Raw genomic sequence first — 26,835 nt, 5'->3', positions numbered from 1 at the left:
CAGGGTATGGAAGTGAAGTGCTGTGCAGGAATGGAGCACAGTCTCTGTCACAGATTGGAGGCATTGCACCACGGGCCACCAGAGTCCAGTCAGCTGCCTTTTGTCACTTATGTCCTTAGAGAATCAGACTGCAGTGCTAAATCCTGGGTAAGAGCAGCTTCCAGAAGCATATGATGGTTTTCTCAATTAATTCTAAAACAGCTCCAACCCCAAATCACAGTAATCTTATAATTTCCACAGCCATTACAAGCCTAATGAAGATGAGAATGTGAGATGGTCACCTAGTTGCTTACAACAGTAAATCCCATTAGAAGTGAGGAAGTTTTTGAGTTACTCTTGGACACTAAAACAGATTCTAAAATATTAATTATCCAGCATGAGCTGGTTCATATGCAGAACCACATTTTTAGCTGATGTCATTACCACAACTAGAAAGTTAATATATAATTAGTTAATATATAATTCTGTATCTCCAAAGTTACTACTTATAGTTTTTTTACCACCTTTCTTTCCAGTAACAAAAGGTAACTCTTTATCCTGTATGCCAAGTCTTTTATTTGGAAATGGAATGCATAAAACAATGACTTGAACAGGAAAGTCTTGCTCATCTTAAAGACTTAAAATGTTCTAATTTTATATGCTTTATGACTATTGTATAGAATATCATGAAGTCAGTGTCAAGAAATGCAAGACAGAAGACCAGGAAACTCACAGTATGTAAAGGTGCAAGAGAAATTTTTCAACAGCTGTGTACAAAAATGAGCAATGAAACATCAGAAATACCCAAATACAGTATTCTGGACTTTGAGAAGCTACTCTAGAAGAACCAATGACCTGGTTGTTTTGAAATGGCACAAAAAGGGAACGTGCTATATGCATTCTTTATATCAGGAAAACTTTTCACACACATTTAACTTAATGTGAAACATTAGTTTGCTTAACAGTAAAGAGCTCATTCCAAACAAATTCAAAACAGGTACAAGATTCAGCAAATGCAGCCCCAGCTTTGCATAGACTTACTTAGGTGTGTTTAATGCTAAAGTCAGTAATCTGTAGTTACAATTAACAGCATAAAGAGACTTCAACATTAACAGGAGATAAATATTCACTTCAAGACTCCTTTCCATTGCCAGCAGTGTGTAAGGAGGACTTCAGTACAGGAAAGGCTGTAGTCTGTAGCAAAACACAACAAGCAGGCAAACTTCTTTATCTTTTTAGGACTCAAATTTTGCAGTACCAGAACTGGATAAAATCCACTTCACAAAGTAGTTACAGACCACAGGAGCTGACCTGTATGAATATTTTCAATTCATGACAAATTGAGGTTAAACAGCCTTGCACAAACAGCATGCAATTTAATAAACTTAAGAGTCATTATGGTTTATTTGTAAACTTACTGACCAAAGCAAAACTAGAACTGGAAACTAGAATTCTGCCTTTTGGATTTTTAAAATTGTGTTTTATTTGATGCTGAAAGGAATGCACTCTCTATTTCCCTGTTACTGAGAAACTTGCTTTTAAAAATCTTTGAAGATGTTAAATTTTTTCTAACCATTTTTATAAGTGGTTTCTAGATATAGCTGTGTAGTTTTGATTTTGGTATAATAATTCAACCTAATAATTTTTTACAAATTTGAGAGAAACAAATCAAAACACCTCCCTTAATGAATTTCATTCCCATGGAATATAGATTTTAATTTGAAAGGTATGAATTGTTCTTTACCAGGCTATTTTTTTCCTCTGTATAATGTACTTTGTTGAACTTGTACTTGTGCAAAATAATTCTATTGGAATGATGTGTGTTTCATCTAAAAAATAGGATGGGGCAGGGAGGGAAGAGGAAAATACTGAGGAATTATTCCCTTTGAAACATGACAGAATTGGCCTAGTAGGTCACTGTGGTACCACATGATGAAGAATTTAAGAAGTGTTAAGAGACTTTCCCAGCACGTAACAATGATTTGCATTACATGAATACCTGCTATGCCAAGAAATCAGGTTTGTCAACAATGCAGAAGGATTTCTATAAACTCACATACATATTGAAAGAAATCATGTTACAGTTTTTTCACACCTTCATTCACTTTAAGAAAACTGAAACCCTCTGCCATATTGTAGACCAAGAATGTGGCAGAATTTGAAGTTTAACAATGCCATCTACCTTATCCTATATTTCCAACAATATATTTTTTTAGCTAGGAATTCACAATTTCTACAATTTCCATTATCTCCATTATCAAATTAGAATGATTTGTAAGTAGAATATAATCCAATATTATACCTTTTATTTTTGACAGCCCCCAGTTTGGCAATAATCCTTGATTTTGCTGTAACACAGTGTCTTGTATTTTCAGTTTTCATAGCCTAGTGGCACAGGCACCACACTTTCAGTTCATGAGTTGTCTTAAAAACACAGATTTGGATCTTAATTACAATGCTCAGGATGCTTAGATTTTCACTGAAGAGAATCTGAAATGCAGGAAGTTTATATAATGTCATCTGGCAGACTGTAGACCTTATGAGGACGAAGAGGGTCTTGAAAGAGGAGGGTATCAAAACTAGATTTTGGCAATATAGAAGATGTATTGTCCACGTAGTTCTGTCATAAGCTTTAAAAATACTCTTATTAAATAAGTTTTTCCTTCCTTAAGACTAGGTAATACACAAAGCAAGGAAGAGTCCAGGGGTCAGAATCTTCTTCAGTTCTTAGTTATTCTCTATGAGCTTTTTTTTTTTAACTTTTCTTCATAAGATTCTCCATACTCATTTACTCTGCTCTTATCCACAGGATAAAGCCTGGTAGAAAAAAAAACCCAATTCTTTAGTTATATTACAGCCTCCTATATGAAGGAATTAAGTAGTTCTGTGATGCTTAATTTTAAAAGTTAATTTCTTTGTCATCATATTCTCTATTCCCATTTGTGGCAAAACCCAACATCTTTAAAAATTTGTACAGACATATCAGCTTTTTCACAATATGACTCAACCAGTTGTCTCTTAACAGAACCTCTTAAGAGATGTATTAGCGCTCTTAAAGCTTGGCTGGAGTTTTTTCTTAAGCAATCCAGGACACCTCTCAAACTTGAAACCAGTGCCCAGCCCCTATCAGAAACTGCTGATCACTTAATTTCTACAAAAATAACAATAAACAAAAATGCTTATTCTTGGGAATAAAAATACACTTTCTGTAACTTCACTATGAACAGTATTTCATAAGTAGTGCATATAGCTTTCTTCCCTATCTGATTTTAGTTACTCAAAGAATCTGAAACTCAACAGGTACTCAACTTACAAGAGAACCTGATAACTTGTTTTTGCAAACCAGGCAAAGAGAAAGGCAGAGCAGGGCAATCTCCCATCACACAACACCCTTCACTACTGCCCTGCAGAGCACCTTGGAGAACATGCCTCAGACATTGAGCATAAGGAGATGTGGCGCTCAGCAAGGGTTAGAAGCCCAGAACTGCTAAGGTGAATACAAGCTTAGGAATTTCTCTCCTTTCCCCAACTTCAGGTATTTATGTCTCATATTTGATTTGTGGGGTTTTTTTGTTTTGTTTTTGTGTTTTTTATTTTTGTAGTTTTTGCTTAGTTTTTCTTTTGTTTTTTTTTTTGGGGGGATGGGAGGATTTGTGACTTCCAAATCTGGTGAAAAGAAGGATGTTGTGGGGAGCAAAAAGGGATAACTGACAAAAATTCTGAGCACTGTGAGAAGAGGAATTTTTTGACTACTCTGTATCATGTCCAGGATTACGGTCAGTTATGGGAAAATGGTTTTGCTCCTCTTATTTGTATTGAGATCTCCTTTACAGGGTGCCCTGCTCACCATTCCCTTCACTAGGCATATACATAACTAACATTATCCAGACCACTCTATATTATACATTATTATAGTATAAAACTTCTGCTCCAAATCTATCCCAATCTATAGCTCTTTATAGCAACAAGACTGCAACCATCTATAGCATTGTAAAACTGTAACAAATATTAAAAGAAGTCATACCATCTTTGGTAGAGATAGACCAGGAACACAACATCATCTCTAAAGCATGCCAGCCTATGAGATGTTGGCATAGTGATGATAAAAGCAAATATATCATCAATAAAGGTGTTGAATGCCTACAAATAAAAGAAAAGGACACTTCAGTTGGCTGTAAAGAAAGGAAGTCATCAGTCATACGAAGTTAGAAACTTTTTTATATTTTTCTGTGGGAACACAGACTTCCTCCATATTTGTAACAACATTTAAAGGTTATGCTGCAAAACTAATTAATGCAAACTTTAAAATGCCTTCTTTTAATGAAGACATACTGTCTACTACAGACCAGAATTTACAAGTAAAAAGGAAGTAGGACTGTTTCAGGTAAGTGAGAGTATTGTCATGGGAGGGGAAAAACACAGACTCAATTTCAGAGAAAACTTCAAAAGGAACTGGAAAAACCCCCAGATTTTTGTTCATTCATTACTCAAATGACAAGATGTACAAAATGTCACTTCACTTTCGTTTTCTGTAGAAATTAGTGTAAAATTTCGTTAATTTATTGCTTTTAAGAAGATTAACTTAATAGCCTTGGAAAGACTTTAAAGTATTTTCAGTGCTTTCCTGGAAGTAACCATGTCTTGAATAAGGGATGGATAATTTTCCACACCATTTCAAATCAACTAGGTGTACTATAGGCTTTATTTCTGCAGCAAAAATGAAAAGTAATTTAACCAACAGGTAACTCCTCTGGATCTGGCTCTTGGCTACAGGGAGGCTGTACAGATCAACTCTTACAGTGCACCAGCTCTAGTACTCATGCTGCAGTAAACTGTTTCAACTCACTAAAAACATCAGGAAACAAACCCAGCAAAGAATATTCATTGCTAGGTTAACGAACTGAGTCAGTAACACGGCTCCTTTCAGTTTAGCAAGCTATATGCTAATCCATACCATAAGAAGGGCACAAGTGATGTAAGCACAAAACTCATTCTACAAAATGAACCAATGTTTATATGATAGAAGAAAATACCAGCAGAATATGGGGGTGCTGGACAGGAGAGAGTTCTCTCTCCTGTTAGAGATTAGTTACAACAGGAGAGCTCTTTCTGTCAGGTCAAAACAAATCCGTCAATCTGAAGTGAATGAGAAATATGACTGGCACTCCTTAAGCCTGTGCAAAGGTTTGTCATGGAACAAAAATAAAAACCTTGGAGCTGGAAAAGACAGCCTTTCCAAGTCAATAACCGAGTGAGTGATCCTAAAATAACAATGGGAAGAGAAAAAGCTAAATGCTCCATCCTTCAGGCACACAGGCAGTCTTCATAAGGCACTGCAAGTGAATGCATGAAGGCAGCCCATTTGATAGTGTTTAGACTGGATAATTTTCATTTGAGATCACCTCACTTGAAGGAACTCTTTATTAACAATGAAACATAAAAGCCACAGAAACTGGAAAGACAAAGTTCAAATTAAGGAAAAAATACAACAAAGCTCTCTAAAACAATGGTCACAGGTGAGCCCTCAGACTCTTCTTTCCACTTCAAGTGAAGAAGAGAGCAAGCAACTTTAAATATCCATTAAAAAAGTAAAATACTCCCTCCAAAGCTGTCTAAATTAAACATAATTGAAAACAAAAACAGACTTCTTTCTCCACACACACAAGACTTTTTAGTGGGTAGCCTATGGCATCTAAACAGGAACTATAAACGCTTTTTAAGAAAAGGCTGTTCAGCAAGGTTGTACAGATTTAAAGGTTATTTGCTTGAATAATCTCCCTCTGTTGTTTATTTAACTGCTGATGTAGCTGCTCAGTTATTTTCTTTGGTGAAGTAAAATTGTGAAATTATTTCACTAATATACCTTTTGCTTACTCCTCTTAAGAAACATGCTGATTTGCCTAGTATATTCCTGAAATACTGTGTTTATTGTTATATTTGTCTCTATTTCCACATCAACCACTGCTTAGTTGCTATTCTGCTACCAGCTACATTTCAATCTGTTTTCCTACATGCACCCTGTTTCCTTAAAAACAGTAAGGCAGCAGAAAGTTGGACAATTGCTATAGGCTCATAGAAATGCCTTTGTAGACTCTTTAGATGTATATGTTTTATTTCTTTTGTCCCATATCTGTTCTGTTCAGAATGGACACCATTTCTTGAGCAGTTTTTAACACTGTTCCTTTTAAAGTACAGATGTTCTGGATAGTTGTAATATATCAGCACAAAGGAAGAATGAAAGCATTTATGAGTGGAAGCACAAGCAAAAAGGGTACATGGTAATGGCATCAGGGCCTTGATGATGCCAGCACATCCAGACAGGGTTTCTCAGGACATAAAGATCAGGAAAACAAAGCACAGTACAAAAACCATAATGACTGGGATTGGTGGGAAATGATACAAAACATTATCAGCTCTTTAGGGGTACGAACAAAACTAGCATAGAGTTGCTAACTGAGGGAGAACATAGGAGATGTGGGAACTCAACAGTGGGTGTCCCTTGTTATCCATATCAGCACATGTGATAGCCAGCTGGGATACTTCGGTCTGTCATCTTGGTGTTTGGATACTACACAAACCACTTGGACACTCAAGTGGGTGCTTGTGGATATGCAGCTATCAAAGGGTTAATGAGCTGATTTTGGTTTTAAATAAACTCACCTTCCCCTCCAAGGTCTGCTATTGAGCTTGGCTGCAGCACTGCGCTGCCCTACCAGGGCAGCCTAGGCAGTGGGGACACCACAGTGCAGCCCCTCTACCCCCATGGAACAACCCCCCTCACATTTTCCCAGAAGCTCACAATTACCACCCTGGCACAGAACAGTGTGTACTTTACTTCAGCCTCTGGTAGTTCCTGGAACCTGCCAAAATAAGGTCTTCTAGCATTCCTAACTGTTTCTTGGGAACTATCCCTTGTCAGCGATGCACTGACACCTTCTTAAATTAACACATTTAACTGAGACTGATAAATTTATCTGCACTCATGCAAGGACCAACATCTGCACTCATGCAAGACAGCTGACAGTACAAAAAGCAGTATTATCATAAAAACTAGGATGCAAGTATTCTCATCATATGGAAGTCATTATGAAAAATGAAAATCAGTGTGTTTTTTTATTTTAAGGACAGTTGCAAACAAGTTTAGTTCTTAAAACAAAAAAGTACTGCCATCCTTAAGCTATTAGGCTGTTTCTTACAGAAAATAATTTTCAAAATGACTGCACACAACTTTAAATTAGAGCTTTACTTACTTTGTATGTGAAAGCCTTCCATGGTAAGTGTGCAACAGATTTCATCTAGAAATAAAAAATATCAAATTGTAATAAAGTCTGGAGGAAGAGACTAGAAAAGTAGACCTTCATCACTTTTCAATCTTACCTTGTAGTTTACAAATAGTTGGGGCAGCATAAACAGGAATCCAAAAGCATACACTCCTGAAGATGAAATATGGAGAACAAACAAATGCACATATGTTAATCACATGACTGTACTTCCATAATTAGTAAATTTACTAATTTTTTTCTGAAGAATGAAGATGCATCTAATTCTTTTGGGTTGATTCACTTTGGGTTGATTCTTCTCCCTTTTTCAATCACTGTGATAATTTAGTAATAAGTTATTGATCTGTATTACACTGATCCAAATGACAGCAGTTAATATTCTTTTGAGTCCTCGCCTTCATCTGAAAAAATATGTATAGAAAAGAGAACAGAAGGCACTCACCGTTGACAAAACTGTTAATCAACCAGGAGTACCAGCTACAAACAAAGAGAGAACAATTATATTTAATTATAACACATCCTATACACTACTGTACATCACATGATTACTCCCAAGAAATAGCTGTGCTATAAATTACTCCATGCAAGAACTAAATACCTCACATCTTCCCTCCTTGGAGGGGCTCCAGAGAAGGTACTTTAAGCAAAATATACTTATCAGTCCATACAAGAAGTCTTGACAGATTTATCACCTGTTTTTATACTTTTACACACCATTTGAAGATGTCTGTGCTGATGATCAGAAAACAGATACGAGATATGGGCACTGTGTGTGTAATACTGCTCACTGAACCCTGACTGTATTAAGGCCTGCAAAGATAACACCGTATCCTAAATATTAAAGAGTCACTTAATATGGCACAGTAAGGACTTAGCAAATTTCAAACAAGTACCATTCAGTGCAAACCACAACAATAGGTACCTAAAAAAACCAGGGAAATACAAGGAATCTAGATTTTCCCCTCCTTACATCTAATAACCTTCCCAGGTGTTCAATGGAGCACAATCTTAACAAAATAATGGTAGGGCTGCAGACAATGATAGAATCTCATACTTCTGCTTGCAATCCTGAGAACAGCTAATAACTGTCACGCTCTGGTTACGTAATTTAAAATTAAACTTGCACTGCTGTGCTACTGACACATTAATAGCAACATTACAGTTGTAGCAGCATTTCTGTAATCCACAAGCATTTAAAGAATGAATCAGAAAATGCCTCCAAGATTAAAGCATAATCCACTGCTAAGATTATTTGTTCTGGCACATTTCCTTACTGATTTAACAATGGCAGGAATTCTATTATATGAATTGTTTTCGCTTCCTTAAGCTGCAGCTCATAAAATACCTGAAATACAGCATATGTAAATACTAAATAAATTCAAGAATTTTATCCGAAAAGCAGAATTTAAAAATGCTGCATATTTTTTAGCTGCTTACTAATACAAAACCTTTTGGAAAAAAATGTTTTTCTAATAGCCCAGAAATTGCCCCAGTTTCTAGCATGAGTGTTACACCTCATGTATGCAGCAACAGCTTAAAATAACATTAGGAAAAACTACTACTGCTTTTTTTCTTCCATCCCATCTGGGCCTAAGGACTGTTAAAAATGCCTACATGGCTGCACACTTGCTTGCATCTCTCCAACACAAAATGAAACAGCTACTTTGAGTGAAAGGTGACAAAGGTTCCATTTGTTCATGAAATACTGAGTGTCCAGCTCTTGCTGAAGTATTACTATGTTGCAGGAAGTTAATGGCTGTAAAGGAATAAAGATCCCTTTCTAAAAAACGCTTTTACTTGCTTGCCATCATAGCTATCATATCTAGGAACAGAGAAGCTTCTTGCTCAAACCAAGTAATTTTGTGAAGGTTTTTGATTCTTTTTGCTATTGGACAGGTTCAACCACTGAATTCCTTTCATCTCTCCTATCACCAACTGGTCCTCTGAACATCACTGGCAGCCTTCTTCATCCTCTTCTGATTGACATGTATGCAAGCTACTGAATTCTATGCTAAAGTAATTATCAGGTAACCTGTGAAATGCAACAGCCTGTTGCCTACAGGATGTTAAAAAAACCCTATATTCTTCAGCTTTAGATAGACAGGACAAGGAAGTTTCCAGTTCCTGGCCTATGCCTCAAGCTAACAACCAATTTCCATAATCATGTAGAAAAAATGGGGAATGTTTCAATTCCATATGAGATAATTTACAGAGTTACAGTACCTTTTGTATTTAACATTCAGCAAGGAGTAACCTGCACCTCCAATACACAGTGGATAGAGCAAATATGACAAGTATTTCATAGCCTAATGGACAAGAAAAATAGTTTGTTAGTTCACGTTCTATATGAACAGATTTTTCACGGCATTAAATAGCCACAAAAAGAAGACAGCCATATAATTTTTTCCTGATAATCTTTTCCTATTCCCACATGTCTGCTATAATTTCTACTACGCTTCCACTTCTAGTGGTGGTGATGAAAATTCCAAAGCCCAATTCAGACAAGCAATCACCTCAGAGCACTGGCACCAAGAGACAGTGCAAAGATCAGTCTCTAAAAGTAGCTTCCTACTTAACACCAATGTTGTCACCTATGCTCAACTCCTTTCAGAAATCAGGAACCACATGAACTTTCCTTCACTAAAACTAACAGCTTTCAGTAAAAATAATCAGCTTTCAAATTTTTGAGTGGTAATGCTTCTCAGCACAATACCTCAACCAGATTCAACAACCAAAAGAACTATTTCACTGTTTCCTTTCATAAATTATCAGAATGGATCTTCACTGTCTGATCATCTACACAATGATGATCCACTTGACAACTGTGAGGATGTGGAAAATACACTTGTAGAAAAAAAAAGCAAAACATGTCAATCAACAGGTGACATACACAGACTTTGTAGATCGCAAGTCATAGGATTCTCTCTTACCTGGGCATCATATTCCTCCGTTTTCTTTTCAGAGTCATTGTATGCACCAAACTGCAACACACAAGAAAACCATAATCACATCAGAACACAGGGGAAAGCATTTGCTCTCCAACTCTCTACATTAAACAGCTAACAAAGCTTTTAAAAGCTTCTATATAGGAGAGTCATATATTCGTCTTGTGCAGCCTACTAAATATAGGGTAAGCAAAAAGATTAACCTTTAACCTCATATTTTTTTACCCAACTTCCAGGTTTGAAACAGCAGAATTCACAAAGTAAAATCAAAGTCAAGTAGCTAGAAATTTGTCAGATACAGGAAGCATTTATGAAAAGCCATAACCATGAAGAGGTCATGGATTATCATTGTTATGGATTATCTCCACATGTCCAGAAATTCTGCCTGCCTCAACACAGTTCCTTGACATAGCAACAAGCAGAGCCACCAGTCACTCCAGACACAGACTTTAAGCAGCACAAAACCTCAGCACTTCTTGTGAAGAAACACTGAATATTAGACAACTGTTTTTTCTACCAGCAAGATACACTTTCAGTGTAGACTGCACTTTGCTGCTACATGTTCTGCTGCAATCTCAGCACTTCGTTTTACCCAGAGAATCATGCAAGAGTGTACTGTCCCCAGAACATGCCACATCTTCTGTTGGTTCCACAATGGAGAAGTTACACCCACAGGTTCATGAAAAAGCCAGTTTCTTATTTCAAAACACAATGTCACTTAAGGGTGCCTTTCCAACACAGTGGCAGCAGCAAAGCCCCACCAATAAAGATTTAGCAGAACTGACAGAGAAGTTCTGAAGTTTCTTGCACCATAAATATATACAAATAGCAGCTTCTTCCAAAGATCTCAAAGAAAGAAACAGGTTTGCAAATGCTCATCCTGCTACTGGATTAAGCCATTCATAGACAGATGTACACAGGAAACTTTTATAATTAAAAAAAAAATTCTTAATTTCCTAGAAGTCAAGTTGCACAGTAACCTGGAAACAGATGGATGACTCAAGAGTGTAATCATTAACAGGGCAATGTCTACCATACCTGAAATTTGGGTCTCAAACCTTGCCACCTGATTGTCATTTTCAAGGCCTTCTTCACCTTCCAGAGCTGTGATTAGCAAAACCAAAAAATGCACATAAAAGATTATTATACAAAGGGACATCTTATGAAGGATTCAGATAACTAGAATCAAGATGCCAGAATACCTATTTTAACCCCCCATTGCATAAAGCAGTAGCAGCCTGACTGCAGCACACACTGCCTGTGCCTACACAAACCAAATGCCACGTCATCAAACAAGTACAACGTTGTGAGCCTGCATTATTAAGTCTCTTTATCAGACGATGTAATTTAAGTGAAGTAATGTAGTCATTCCAGGATATCTGAATGGCAGTGCATAAGTGGGGTTAGCACCAAGATGAACCCCAGGTAAGGCATTTGGAAAATTCCACTAGTCACCTGCCAAGCAAGTTTTTATGTGCCTTTGATGAAGGTGGCTCAGAACTCCTAACAGTGATTAAGTTACCACTTGAAACATCATTACATTTCAGAAGTGGACTACAAGCAAAAATCAGTGAATCTGCTGAATTACTTTGTTACTTACTGTACAGCTGTAACAGCCTGACTGTAATGTAAACCTAAAGTTTCAGTTCACCTGAAAATTTACTCATGTACCTACACTGCTATACAGATGTGACAACTTAGGCAATGCAGGTCCCCAGGAGAGCTGAACTCCCTGAAGTTTTCTGTGGACAAGGTTAATTTGTTTAACTTTAGATACACCAATATTCTCTTCTCACCCCACCATATATTCCAGACAAAAAAAAAGGGGAATAGTGTAAAGACAATCTTTTACTGTTATCTTTGGTACAAGTGAGAAAATAATTTCTTACAGAATCAATGTCACTATCAGCACTGGATGAGAAACATGAGTTAAGCCCAAGTTGGGAAAAAGTTCTTCCTAGCAGACAAATTCCTCTGAGACGTACTGTCTGTATGATTGCTGTCACTCTGAGACAGCTGTGCTACCTGCAACCCACTAAAGAGATGCAGACTTGTGGAATCGTGCACACAGGCAGCAGTCTCCTCCTTTTCCTCCTTCCCCAACCACCTCAGTCCTGGCACTGTCTGTGGGCACACAGCCTGCTCTTTGACAGTGCTTCCATGCCGGCTTGTTGACATAGTTATACTTGCTTGGCCAGGAGTGAGGCCTATTGGGTGATGTGCTAAGTGGAACTTCAGCATCGCTCTGTGTTTGGTTTCTGCAATATCAGCTGGCCCATCCCAGAAAAAATGGATACTTCCAGTTTAGTTATCTGATCAAGGGACACCATCTTCTCTGTCACTGAAAGCCAAGGACATGCAAGCTACAGTAGAATTTTCCAGTAACTAGTTTAGCATTAGTTTTCTACTATAAACTATGGATGTTGCTACAAATACTGGTATCTGGTGCTACAGTTTTAAGAACTCACCTCAATCACTGCACCAACGCCTGCTGGGATCAGTACCAATAAACTTGTTTGTTCATCCAAAAGGAAAAGAAATATTACCACAGTACTAAAGCACCTCCAAAGCACTAGACAGAAAACATGAAAATGGAAGGCTTATTAATATTTAAATGAACAGCTGAGATGACAGAAGACTGATAGTCTATTTGGTGCAATTCTGTCTTACACAATTTAAGTATGAATTTCTTCTGTGTACATCTTGATATATCTAGTAGTGCTAGAAACAGCCAGGATCTCTGGGCAAATAGAGAACAAGAACATTTCGTGCAATCCTTATCACAGGAGATGAAAGAAAATTGGAACATTTAATGAAGACTTCTCTACTGAAGCAATTCAGCAATATGTGAGTACAATTAGGAACTACATTAATGATTCTTGTCTCCAGGAAGCTGAAAGGCTGTGAGATAATATAATGTCCGTATCTGAAATTCATTTATTGTTTGTAAATGTTAAGTCTTTTGAATGTGACTTTACTGAGTTTTCAAACTGGCAATTGACTCTTATTTCTGAAATTCCATGGACTGTTTTGAATTTTTATAAACTTTTTGGCATTCACATGCCAACAGCAGTATAATTGCTGTAAAAAAACAAATGCACACATAAAAATGATACATGGATTCTCCATGTGATAAAAATATGTTGTTCATCATAACATAGAATGCCTTTTATTTCCCCCTGGTATTGATATTCTTTACGTGTTTTAATCCATCTGTAAATATGGCAGAATTAGGGATAGTCTCAGAGGTCAAGAAACTCCAGGTTTACAATTTTGCTTCATAATCAAAATTGGAAAAAAAGCTATTGGAAAAACCTTCATCTGTTTCTAGGAAGGCTTGGCAGGATGTCAGATCACCATGTTTCTCTCATCTTTCCTACACACAAACCAAGTCAATCCTCCCATGCTCTCCCCCTCCCCCCACCCCAGGAGCCTCTACTGCTCCTGTTTACATCGAAGCCCACATCAAGCAAGAGCATTACAATACAGCACTTTCCACCCACAAATATTTTGGAACCTGTAGTTATCTACAAGGAACACAAGGGACTTGCACAACAGCATTACTCATGAAAGCACATTCTCTCCACCCACAGGACTTTTTTCTGGTCTTCATTCTTTTCTCAGAGCACTTCTCTGTTCCTTCAGCAAGGAAAACATGGTAACTGACCCAACAGTAATCTAATTCCCATTTCCATGACAGTCAAACCTCAGTAGTGACACAAGTGCTTAAACCCAAGTGATACCTGAGCGCAGAACTAACAAAGTTAGAACCATCTGTGTATACCATTAGCCATCTCTTTGTACACAAACCATTTTGCTATCTCTGTAAACCTACAAAGTGACACCTTAAGCAAGACTGAAAACACACACCATAAAATAGACAGCACATAGACAACACTTTGCATTCTAGTCCATACCTGCTTTTGTAGACATCCCAATCATGCTCCTCTTTTTCTTCCAAAAACTGATGTCATTTTTAAATGCAAGGAAATCAAAGAGAAGCTGCAAATAGGAAGAAACATACTCATTTGCTTGAAACATACACTAATTAGAGACTGAAAATGTTAACAATGCATTCAACATGGTATTAAAAAGCCCCTGTTTTAGAAGCTTCAGAATTGAAAATTAAGACCTACAAATAAAAGCTAAAAAGAAAAGTTTTTGTAGAAGCCCAGGCTCTAAAAGCAGTGCAAAATGACAGGACGAATTTCAAATATTACCATTACAATGCTCCACAGATTAGTGTTCTGTAAAGCAAGTCAGAGAGATTTTGCAGAGAGACCCAATACAGGGTAACTCATCATAGAAGGTAAAGAATGAGGATCCTGAGGAACCACACACCTCGAGAGATCAGGGAAAAGCATAGTAAATTAAACTAAAAATGCTCTGTATTGGATTGATAGTCAATTTACATTTGGATAATATAACAACTTTAGAAAAAAAAATTCCTACAATACAGGAAGTCAGGTTTCCTCTGTATTTTGTCACTAAGCTATCTAAACTTCCAGGACATTTTAGAATTCAATTTATTTGTAGGAAGCTTTTTTATTTTCCTCAGTATTTTCATTCAGTATAGTTTTGGTATTTCCTTTAAGCCTTCAATGTCTAAAAAAAATTGAACACAGATTCCAGAAATTCTTGGGTCAGTGGATTTTAATGAAATTTTCAGTTGCTTTTATGGGGTTTGTTTGTCTATAGGAGGGATATTTTTTAATTATTTGGGAAAATGATACACAAAAGAAAAAATGTATCAGAAAAGCTTCTCCAGTATACAGATAGTTTGCAACTTGCAACCTGATAAACAGAGTGGAAAAATGAAATTAGTATGTCATGGAAGTCTAAGGCTTTCCAAACAAGTTAACTGTGTGCAATATAAGTATAAAGAAACACAACATTCCAGGCAAGTTCTTATCTCTCACAGAGCATGGGAACTGTGTTGAGTATATCTGTAGATTACAAAAATGCTCCCAGTGTCTAAAAAACATTGTTCATTAAAATCAAGGTTCAGATTTAAGTCAATGCTACAAAAGGGACAAACAACAAAAAATAACCATGAGCGCTCTACACTTTACAGGAACATTTCTGGAAGCAATGTCAGAAAATATCAGCTGATCTAAATTTCTACAGGGATTAGAAGTCAGAGACTCAAACCCTAGTACAGGTGCCCCACCGATGCCACTGCAGTGATAAACCTTGTGAGAAGTCAACAAAATTTAAACCAATGTTTAATTAATTCTATTAATTCTAAGGGCTTTAGTTCAACTACAATGTAAAAAAAGTGATAATGAAGGTCATGTTTTATATTTCAGTCAAGACTGCTAATTTCTGTATAATTATCTCAAATTTCTGCCTTATTTAAGGTCTTTATATTAACTCTGTATTGGAAATATAGCTGACTTTTGTACCAGATAATGCTTCCACTGCTCTACTGAAATTACTGTTTTCAAGAATAATTCTTGATAAATGGAACACCTGAAAGTCAGATACACCTCTTCCTTTTTTTTTTCCCCCCCATATTATGTACTTCCTAAAAACTAAAACCACTTACATGGAACGCAGCTACGAAGAATGTCAAAGCCAGAAAGTACAAGTTAGTATCAACAAAAATTCCTTTTACTTCATCTGCATCCTTTTCTGAAAACCCTATGAAAAAGAACAAGTCACTGTGCAAGAAGTACCTGACAGTTCATTGCTTTTATGCTCAAGTCCAGTATGAAAGGAATCTTTTGTCACCTGCACAACTTTTGTTAAGGAATCATAAATCCAAAACATGATGGAAGCTGTATTGGTGAAATCCTTATCTACCTATATTTTGGCAAGTTATTTGGCTTGCCCAAACCCAAAACCCATCAGTTACAAGCCTTTAACTTCTGTAATTACAATGTGTTTAGTAACAAGCCTTTAACATGTTGTGTAATTACAACCTAAGCTGACCACCTGACAGACAAATGGGAAGACACATTAAATCATTCTGGCCTGAGCTGGAACTAAAAAAAAAGGTTTTACAAATTGGCCTCTGAACTTTAGTTTGATACATAGGAGGAGTGAGCTTCACATCAAAAGCTGAAAAATAAGAAGGCAACTACACAGTAAAGGACAACAAAAGTCACTGAGAAACATGGCCATAAATGCAATGCTATGATTGAAGTCCACAGTTCTCAGAAAATACACAATGCTGCGTTCGTGGCAATAGTGCTTGAGTGCAGCACCAACTTACTCGCCATCACAGCAAGTACGTGGCCATTCTCAAGTGATTTTGGAGTTTTGCTACTGATCTGTCTGCTCCAGGAATTATTCCAAAAGGAAAATTTCAAACCTTATGTCCCACTATCTACATACGTAGGGGGAACAAACAGCATCTTACACAGGCCTTTTTTCCAGGCAGAGGATGAGAAGTCTTGATATCTGTGTCTATCACTCGACAACCAAGGCACGGAATAGGAAAATTTCAATTCTGAGGAGGCTCACAAAAAATTATGGAGAGGTGATGGTGGACAAATGTCCTACACAAACTCTGAGTAAGCAATTACTTGATTCTTTCAAGACAGTTATGTTTAGCAGACATATTTCTAGCTTTAACACACATTAGCCTGAGTTAAGGAGAAGCAGTTGGATTTTAATCAATATGGCCTGCCTGTATTTCACTGCAGATATATGGCTACACTGAGCAGCTGTGTATACTTTATACAAAAGTATAAAGCATATGTAAAAAGTAAAAGTATAAACATCAAAGCCTATGTACCACTGATCCAACTTTTCTGCTCCATGGATGACAGGGGAAACCCATGGTGAAAATGCTCTTCTTGATTATGTCCTCTAACGCTTTTACAGAGTACTTTCCCAAATAAAATTAATTTTAAAAATGGTTAATTCACCTCTGTATTCTTGTTACCTACCACATGTCAACATGTATTTTTGTTTTTAACTTAAGGTGAAACAACACAAGATTTGTAGCATTAAATCTCTCTACCAGCTATCCAGAAAAAAAAAAGTGTCATCTATGTGCATAAAAGAAACAAATTAAAGGGTTAGTTGTGGTTTCTTAGCCGAAAGTCATTAAAGGTAAGCATACCAAATTGCTGGAGGGAGTACACAGCATCCTGCATGTGGATCCAAAATCGGAGTTTTCCAAGAGATATTTTGTCATATGACACTGTAAGAGGTAGCTCTGTTGTTGAACGATTTATAACCTGCATTTCAAAAAGACATGTTTCATCTTTAACAGCAGAAAAATGTCAACAATTACTTCCATTCATATTTTTTTTTAAAATAAAGTGATTGTATCACACTATAATTTAATCACACAATTTTATGAACTCAGTTTGTTTTTTAAAGGGAATAAGATCTCAGACTTCCATACCATGCTTGAAGTCTTTGTGTTTTTTCCAGGAAATGTTAAATTAGCAGTTTGTTCTGTTCAAGTTCCTATAGCAACCTCACTGTTCCTGTATACAAATGCCTCTGAGATGGCAGCATAAAGTGGGAAACGTGTGCTTAAGATAACTCTTTTGACAGTTCTTCTCTGAATGTACATGCTAAGATTATCTAAACTAGAATATTATACAAAAACCCCAAAAAACCCAACCAACAAACAAATTGTATCCCAAAGTCAGAAATTTATTCCATTGAGGTGGATTTTGAGAGAAATTGAAAGGGTGGGGAAGCAAGATGATGCCACTAGCTCAGACTAATGAAAACACCACAGCTAAAGCTAAGTCAGATAACTTCGGGATCTGGGGTGTCACAAAAACTTTCTTTCTGCACCCCACAAAATAAATCTCTGCTAATCCTACTGTATTATCTATGTGTTTATTAAGCAGGAAAAAAAAAGAAGTCTTAAATTGCCTCAGCTCCTTCTGCATGACAGCTGCCCATGTTCACCTCTCAAACAGGTTTAAAAAAAACCACAAAAACCTCCTTGTCCTCTCAGATGTTAGAATACTCAGCAGGTACCTCAGAACAAGTTCAGGCAGTCTGTTTTACATTTCCAAGGATAGCCCAGCACGACAGATTGGCAGGCACTCATTGCAAGAGTTCAAGGTCTGCTGCTCCAGGCTCCTAATTACTCCCAATCATAATTCCTGTATCAGACCTGCTACTCTACACTGCATCTGTTTCTACAGTAATTAGTTAGCTCACACCTAACTGAGGTGAATGGGCTTCTGCTGATTCTTGCGACACAGAACATGGTTTTAGGCTCCCCACCTGTCACTCACATGTGAACTGAGGGCTACGTTCATTCTCCCATTCAGTCTTTCCTTCAGTGAGTACAAACAAATCTCAATTCCACCAACCTCCCAAGACCCTGTAACCTTTTCAGACAGGGGCAGAACATGCAGGCACATGAGGGAGAGGAAGGGAAACTGAGAAAGTTTTATGAATACAGCAGGGAGAAAAGCTTGAGAACCTAGAACAGTGTCAGGGAATCTCTGAACTGAATTGAACAAAAAATCAAGTGTGATTACACACTGTGACTGTAGAGAACACTGGCAAGATTCTACAGTTTTTGGTACCAAAAACCATATAAACATTTGCCACACTGCTTCTCCTTTTCAAAGGATTCCCGTAATTCAATTAGTCTAATTTCAATTTCTCAGTCTAACAAAGACGGCATTAACATTTACGGCAGAAAGGGAAAAGAAATTTTATCTGTGGAGGATGGGCAAGAAACAAAAATTTTGCAAATGCCTGGGTAGGCAGCATGTGGCAAATGCACTCTCCAAGACAAAGAATTACTATGGAGGAATTAGGGGTAGTGTAGGGAGGAAACTGGATTGCAACAGAAGACAGATGGGAATTCTCCAACACCAAAAACAAACTAAAATAAAGCTAAGAGTAGAAGAATTAATTCTTTCTTAACAAACAACTTAAAGAGCACAAGTGGTGCCCCACAACCTCAATGTGAGTGTGATGGCTGCTAAGCCTTTGAAAGCTAGGAATGACCACATCCCTGCAATACAACCTACTTTTGCAGTAAGGCATCAGAGCATCATTACTTCTAGCACTCTACTTAATCAATACTACAAAACAGTGTGCAAACACTGAACTTATGTTCAGTGGTATGAATTTTGAAATGATCTCTTTACTAAATTCTGTGCAATCCCAAAATCACAGCATTTAAGCACATGTAAGAACATGAGAAACACAATTTCTAGACTGCAGTATTTACCACAGAAGACCTACATCTTGATGAAAATGAGAGTCAGTTGACACAGCCCAGCACAAGCAGGAAAAACACATCTTCAGCTCCATGATTTTAGGTCAGGCATAGAAAACAGATACTGTCTGTGCCCCTATTTACAGTTAAATATTAACCTGGCTCCACAAAAGCTGTACCACCTTCTCTCCTTATTCTTTCCTGCTCTTCACTTAACCACTTAGTCTCTCACAGAATGTTTAGTACAAGATCACTCTTTCTGCAGGGCTTGAGAGCAGTTTGGCTAGTCACTACTGAGACATCACACAAGCCAGCGATGATGGGGAAGTTTGCAGGTTTTAGTGGAATAGTCTTTGCAGCACTTCCAAGGATCTTTAATGACTTTCTAAGGCAGTGAGTTACAACAATATTAACCGTGGCATGCATGACAACTGCAGGAATGCCATTAGCAACATGAGAATGCTGAATTTATTTGTAAACAGGGTACATAACTTGACCAGTTAAAAGTTCACATGAATGTTCTGAACTGGACTGGATGAGCTGCGATAAAACTTTAACCAAAGGACAATGACCACTAATGCAGACATTACAAATACATATCTAAAAAAATACTGGATAAAACAATCTGCTGTCAAGACTTGTAACAAATGCTCAGGAGTTTATTTTGCTGTACAAATCTGGGGTGGAAGGGACACAAATTTGTAAAGATTCTCCTGAACACTAAGTAACAAAACCCTTTCTCTGAGCTTAAAGTAATGAATTGGAGAGACAATTTTGAAGTTCTATGGGGAGCTTACATCTACAAAGGCTTCCAACTAGAAGATGCATAATACAGATGTGTTCATTTAACAGTTTTGAGACATTCCCCAAGACTGTTCTCAGTAACTCAAATCAATTACCAATTCCAGTCAGTTCAACTGAAAAGAGCTGCAAGGCTTAACTAAGAGCTGCTAAGATCAACATGAATTAAATACCTGGGACTGCCATGTATCAAAGGAACAGGACTACCTGCAGCAAAGCAACTGCTTGATTTCCTACAAGAGAATTTGGACAAAAACTGAACACAGAAAATTTTTTTTTTCTTTTTTTTACTGCTGGAGTAACTAAGTACTAAAGCAGGCTGCCCATAGAGGCTGTGGCCTCTCTGTCCTTGGATATAAGCAAAACTCAACTGGAAAAGGTCTTGAAAATCTCACTCCACATTACCCTACTCTAAGAAGGGGCCTCCGACTAGCAATCTTCAGGAATCTCATCCAACTTCATCCTTCTGTAATTCCATTACTGAAGTTTCAAAGTCCTGATTTATTTGAGTGCACAAGATCACTGTACATATTCTAACACCAAACTTTCAGGTGCTCAGTTTAGTCTAACATGATAGCAGCACGAAGAAATTTAACCCCATTTGAATTTTGGGGAGACGAGAATAGCTACTGACTTATCTCAAGTGTAGCTCCACTACCAGCTGTGGATATTGCCAATATGCCTAGAAGGTATAAGAATCTTCTCTGGGATGCTAACACAACTTTCTTCATATTAGGGAGTCAAACTACTGAGGAGACTGGTCCTGCCACTGCCAGTGCCACAGTGATGTCCCCCATATCCATCCAAAAGGCAGAAGCAATGGAATCCAAAAATCTTTGGTGGAATAGAAGACAGTGACTGACAGATACTTCTGCCAGAGAGAAGTCTCAAAACTCAGATCCAGCTTCTGTAATTATCACAGTAGGTCACATTAAGATAAACGGTCACTGAGTCCTTTTGTGCATTTATACTTCTTCATTACAGCAAACAACCTATGAGAAAATCTTAATTAAAACAACATTGAAGATTACTGTTAAAACTATTAAATGTAATTAAAGGTATTCTATTACTCACCATCAAATCTTTCACTCTGTTGCTTAGCTGATCAATAAATAATATTGGAAGGTAATGCACTGTCTTCCCCAACTGAACCCTAGGATGTTTAAACATGGATTTTATAACTGTAGTGATCTAAAAAGAAAACTACTTTTATTCAAATTAGCACTCATTCATCACTTTCAAATCTACCCATGTAGAAATTTCCCACCATCTTTTCAGACATTTTCTTTTAACACACAGCAAGAAATTAGCCACTAGTCTAGAATCAATCTTTCATTGAAAGATACCAGTATTGAAAAATATTGTTTGTTTTCACTCTTCTGTAGAAAGACAGAATAAGCAAATAAAAACACAAATGAAATTGGTTAGGATGACGGTGAAGCTTTTGTGTGACCAAGAGACATTTAAAAGTCTGTGGAAGAGAAATATACAAAAGTTTACTGCCATATATTTGTATCCTTTGTTTTAAATATTCCCCTCCTACTGAGACCATGACACCCCTCTACCATCTCCCTCACTCATCAGTGCCTGGCAGGACATCAGTCTCATGCTCTCACCCACATGGGACCATGAATGTGATGGCTGATGCACAAATGAGAAGGTCAGCTACTACTGCAGGGATGTACAAGGAGCAGAAATCTTCTCTGCCAACTACAGAAGCTCTCATTTGGATTGCTATACCACCTCACCAACCTGCATGAATCAAATAAACACTTCCTAGCCTTCAAGCCCTCTATCAAATTGGTTCCTGTAAAGTTATTTAGTGAATTATGACCCACTTGCAGTTGGCTTTGTTAGCATCTTGGGAAAGTATTTAGCCCAATACCGTAACAGAGACAAATTCTTCAAGTCTTCACTAGAAAGGCAGTTATCTACACTGTGATGCTTCGGTAAAAATCTATGGAGTAGCATCATGGAGATTTCTAAAGCCTGAAGGTTGAACTTTAGCTGTTGCCAAAAGAGAAAAGTCTCTATGCATGCTAAGAGACAGCGTATTAAACACACAATGTGCAACAGTAACACAGAAAAGTACTAAATTGAGGCTCAGAAATAGTGCTTGATTATTTAACTGAAGTGATTTGATTTCTATGTAATAACTATGATTAAAGCTATTCTTACTGAAATTGCAGCAGGTTATTTCATATCAAAACTCTTTTCCTGTATAATGCCATAACTAAACAGCACTGATGTAAATCAACCAGAAAAAACTTCCTTATCCATCAACCCCAGTCCAACAACCCCTTCTTGCTATGGTTCTACCTATTCTGGGTGGAAAGCTATCCCAGAACCCTGGGGTGTGCTGGTTAACCAACTACTTCTGGATTTAAGAGGGTACTTGTAGAGAAAGCCATCAACATACAGCAGCACAAGCCTATACAGCATCACTTACATGCTTGATACTGGAAGCGATTGAAGCAAACTGAGCAGAAGCTACTGCCTGCACCTAGAGGCCTAAAAACCCAACCCTTTTGTTAGAATTTTCTCAACGAAAATGACGTAACATAGGAACACACACTGTCAAAGAAAAATAAAGCTAATTATAAAGGGAGAAAAAAAGATATCCTAGGAGATCAGCTATACTGCTTCAACACTTACAGTTTGTAAAAGTAACTTGCAGATGAAGGAAAACTGCAAAGGGTCAAGGGATGGCAATTGCTCTGAAGGCCAGAAAGACAACTGGAGAACAAACAGGTCTGAGGTCTGCTATAGCATTTTACCTGTGTTTTGTAGTCCTGCTTTGCCCTACTATGGTAACTCCACACAAAAAAAGTACTGTAAACTCTGAGCTGCCCAGGAACCAGGTATCTCCAATAAGACTTTCTAGTACATAGTATCTTAGCAGCAATTTGTCACTGCCAAAATGCAAGCATTAAGAGCATCTGCTCTTGTCTCTAGATGCCCATTTAAACATAAAATACTACAGAAGGTCAAGGAAGATTTTTGAAGAAATGTGACATAAGTTTATAAATAACATATCTGACAAAATTAAGTCATCAACTTACATTTTCATGTAACGGTGAACATCAGCAGGGAGCGATGATCCATCAAACACAAAATCTTCCACCATGACATTTAAGGTTAGTCTTGACCTCCAGTGAGAGACCGGTTCATCCAGGGCATTGGGCTGTTTTTCTGCTTCAATTTGCTTTAAAAAAAGAATAAAAATACATACTCCTAACCAACACAAATTTTTGAACAAGGTAATAATCTAACTCACAGAATTCAGGGAATCATTAACTATATCATAAACCAGAAGCCCTTCATTTTGACCAGATCAAGTATTTTGCTCAAATACAACAGAATGCATTTTAAAGGCCCACCACAATCTGACACTGAAAAACTTCAGCATTCGTTCACATCTTGCTCATCAAGAAGGAATATTCATCTAATTAACCTTCATACCTTAGGATTGTGGACACTAGTAAGAAGAAATCCCTTTGAAATCAGGACTATACAGTAATCAGATGTTACTTCAAAACAGTCAAAAGGATGATCAACCAAACACTATTTGTTTGTCTCCATATCTTATTCTGCTATTTTACAACAGCAAAGCATACTATTTCAGATGAATTCAATTCACTATAGAAAGCAGAACCATGCTGTTACAGAGCAATACCGTATTTCTACCAAAAGCAATGAATCCTTGAAGCAATTACTGTTAACTAGGATAGTGTTTAAATAACTAGCCAGCATTTTAAAGAGCCCTGCCTCTGCTCTGCTGAGTGGTCTGCTATTAGCAAGATAATTAAGAAGAGGATTTTGATTTTTTTTTCCTGTTTTATCATCCTCAGTTTAAAGATGCAAGCACAGCAGATACTAACACCAGAAATGTCTATAAAATTAAAATTACTTATTTTGCAGATGTTCTTCCACAGATGGAACACACACCTACCTGTGTGGCTGATTCACCAGTGAGTAAATTAATCTCTTCTGGTTTGGGGACCATGTACGTGGTCAGAGGGCTTACTATATGCACCTGCTTACCATCATGCCACGGCAAAATGCCAGCATGGTGAAGAAATACAAATGCATATAATGTGCCATTATTTCGGGTTTTCTTTGGTACAGAGACATTCACTGTCCTAAAATACAAAATAAATATATTATGAGATGACATAGCACATGCTGAAATATTTAGCTATTACCAGACACAATTACTTCTGGCTAACATGTTCCATGGCTGGATGGGGTATTTTTTTATACATATCACAATATATGCATTTCCAAAGATTTACTATTATATTAAGATAGTTTAACCTTTGTTCACTCCCTACTTTATTACCCTAGATAACATAGGACTGCATCATCAATTCTTTTGTTGCTTTCCTCTACTAATAGGTCACAGGGCCAAAATTATGACAGCACTTGTAAAAAACCAGCCTTCATGTGCTGAAGATGCATCACAGATTGTATACACCATACAAAGTTTAAAAAGAAAATCACAAAGTTTTGCCATGCACTTTGCATTAATAAAATATCTTCTCAGTTATGGCACGCCAAGCACAGAACACTAAAATGGAGCCCCAAACCATGAAGTCACTCCCCTTGCACTAGCCAAGAAATCATCCTACTTGCACCCTTGCATAATGCCTCCTCTATTCCTGTAGTCTAGCTCAGCTTATTCTGCTCTGAATACTTTCAATGGCTTAGCAGACACTGTCAGTAAAGCAATTCTTATGTGGTCTGTCAGAGATGAAGTTCAATATGGCCTAAACTCTAACCAACAAGTTCTTTAGTCATAGAAAATGAAGAGAGTGAAATAATCTTGGAGACTATGATAACAGAGTCAAGAATGTGGCAATTATTTTAAACAAACAAACAAAACAAAAGTGAGACAGCAAATCTGAAGAACAAAACAAGTAGTTCCAGTCATTTTTACTGTTCAGAGGCATATGCAGAGTGCAGTGTTCTACCAAAAAATTTCTTTAAGGGCACAGTCTTGGCACCAATATCCCTTCAGAAGATCCCCAAACCCTAGACTATCAGGAAATAAGGTTTTCTCATGTGATTTTTAGCAGAGAAATAGTTATGGAAAACCACGTTGCTAAAATACATGAACAGAGAACACGGTTTGACATCTAAGTCCTGTTCCAGGTCTGAAGCCACAGCAATTAAGAACAAAACAAAACATGTAGCCGGTGTTCTACCCATGTCATTAGAGGCAAGTCTCAAGCACTTCCAGGCACATTTGCCTTTAGATTTTCTCAATGGAAAGTAAATTTTACTTTTATGAGCAAGGCACACTTCTGCAAAATGTTTGCCTATATGGCTGAGAACAGCACGCTGATCCAACCTAAGCAATAGTGAAATCTACCTTGGCTTCATGCATACTTCCATCCCTGTAACTCCTAGTTAGGATGTGCACTTCAGAATTCAGCAAAGAACTCTGATACCTTGGACACTACTGGTCCAGATCCTTACCTTTCAAATTTGGACTCAATATCAAAATCCTCCACATTCAAAACGAGATCTATATTACTTTCAGCACCAATGCTTGACCGTGTGGTAGTGTACACGCTTAACTGAAATCAAAACACAGCACAGAGAAATTAAGAGTATGGAAATAAATTTATGCATCTCTACTTTTAGAGTACAGGTCTGTCCTCCAGCTTCACTAACTCTCCCAGTTGCAAGAAGGTTTTACACAGAAGGAAAGAAAATAGCGTAGTCAAAAAAAGTCTTTCAGCTCCTTTTGGGAGCAGCCACTAAATACATTTTAATGGGATGACCTGTTTTGGAAGGTGAAGGAAGTGGAGCCATTTCACAGAACCAGAGATCCTGTCAGTGAAGGAAAGGGTCTCTGTCAGGACTGGAAAGGACCTCTGGAGATCACCTTGTCCAACAGCCCTGCCAAGGCAGGGTGACCTAGAGCAGGTACCACAGGAACACATTTAGATGGGTTTGGAATGTCTCCAGACAGGGAGATTCCACCACCTCCTGGGGCATCCTGCTCCAGTACTCTGCAACCCTCAACATAATCAAGTTCTTCCTCACACTGAAGTGGGAGTTCTTGTGTTTTAGTTTATGGCCATTACTCCTCATCCTGTCGCCAGGCACCACTTAGAAGTCTGGCACCATCCCCCTGGCACCCATCCTCTGAGATATTTATATGAATTAATAAAGACTTCCCAGTCTTCCCTAGACTAAACAGGCCCAGCATTTCTTCCGCAACGCTGCTCTAACCAGTACGTGTGTGACAGCAGACACACGAGATCAATACAAACCACGAAGCCCCGCCAGGACACCAGCCAAGGGAGCTTTCCGCAAGGCCCAGCACCGCCGAGAGGGCGGCAGCAGGGACACGGGGACAAGCGGGGTCAGAGGGCACGGACAGGGACAGAGGGCAGGGGCGGTGCCGAGAGGTGCCCCTCACCTGAAGCTTGGGCCTCCGAGCCAAGTAGGGCCAGACGCATCCCCCGGCCGCGCCGTCCGCCGCCGCCGGGCAGGGCCGCGTGTAGACGATGCCGTACATGACCCAGCAGGTGTGCGCCACGTACACGGCGAACACGCCCACCACCAGGCTGGTGAAGGAGCTGCGGCTCAGCATGGTGGCAGTGCCGATGGCGATGGCGAAGGGAGCCGCGCTCGGGGCTTGGGGCTGAGGGAGCCGCGC

At 38.0% G+C, this 26,835-nt stretch overlaps 1 protein-coding gene across 1 annotated transcript; it reads right to left on the bottom strand.

Annotated features, from left to right (window-relative positions):
• Positions 1 to 538: 538 nt before the first annotated feature.
• On the bottom strand, positions 539 to 26,835 carry CLPTM1L (CLPTM1 like). Its single transcript, XM_041476590.1, has 17 exons — positions 26,596 to 26,835; positions 25,644 to 25,744; positions 24,115 to 24,304; positions 23,225 to 23,367; positions 21,237 to 21,315; positions 17,277 to 17,394; positions 15,753 to 15,847; positions 14,122 to 14,206; positions 12,673 to 12,776; positions 11,243 to 11,308; positions 10,190 to 10,240; positions 9,483 to 9,565; positions 7,702 to 7,736; positions 7,357 to 7,412; positions 7,230 to 7,274; positions 4,004 to 4,119; positions 539 to 2,796 (listed from the first exon to the last, which is right to left on the bottom strand). Exons 1-17 carry the CDS (start codon positions 26,767 to 26,769, stop codon positions 2,718 to 2,720), a joined length of 1,620 nt encoding a protein of 539 aa, XP_041332524.1. The 5' UTR covers positions 26,770 to 26,835; the 3' UTR covers positions 539 to 2,717.

This window comes from Pyrgilauda ruficollis, unplaced genomic scaffold (genome assembly GCF_017590135.1).
Source record: "Pyrgilauda ruficollis isolate IOZ18807 unplaced genomic scaffold, ASM1759013v1 scaffold39, whole genome shotgun sequence".
NCBI classification, from domain to species: domain Eukaryota; kingdom Metazoa; phylum Chordata; class Aves; order Passeriformes; family Passeridae; genus Pyrgilauda; species Pyrgilauda ruficollis.
This window is presented reverse-complemented; position numbering and strand designations above follow the sequence as displayed.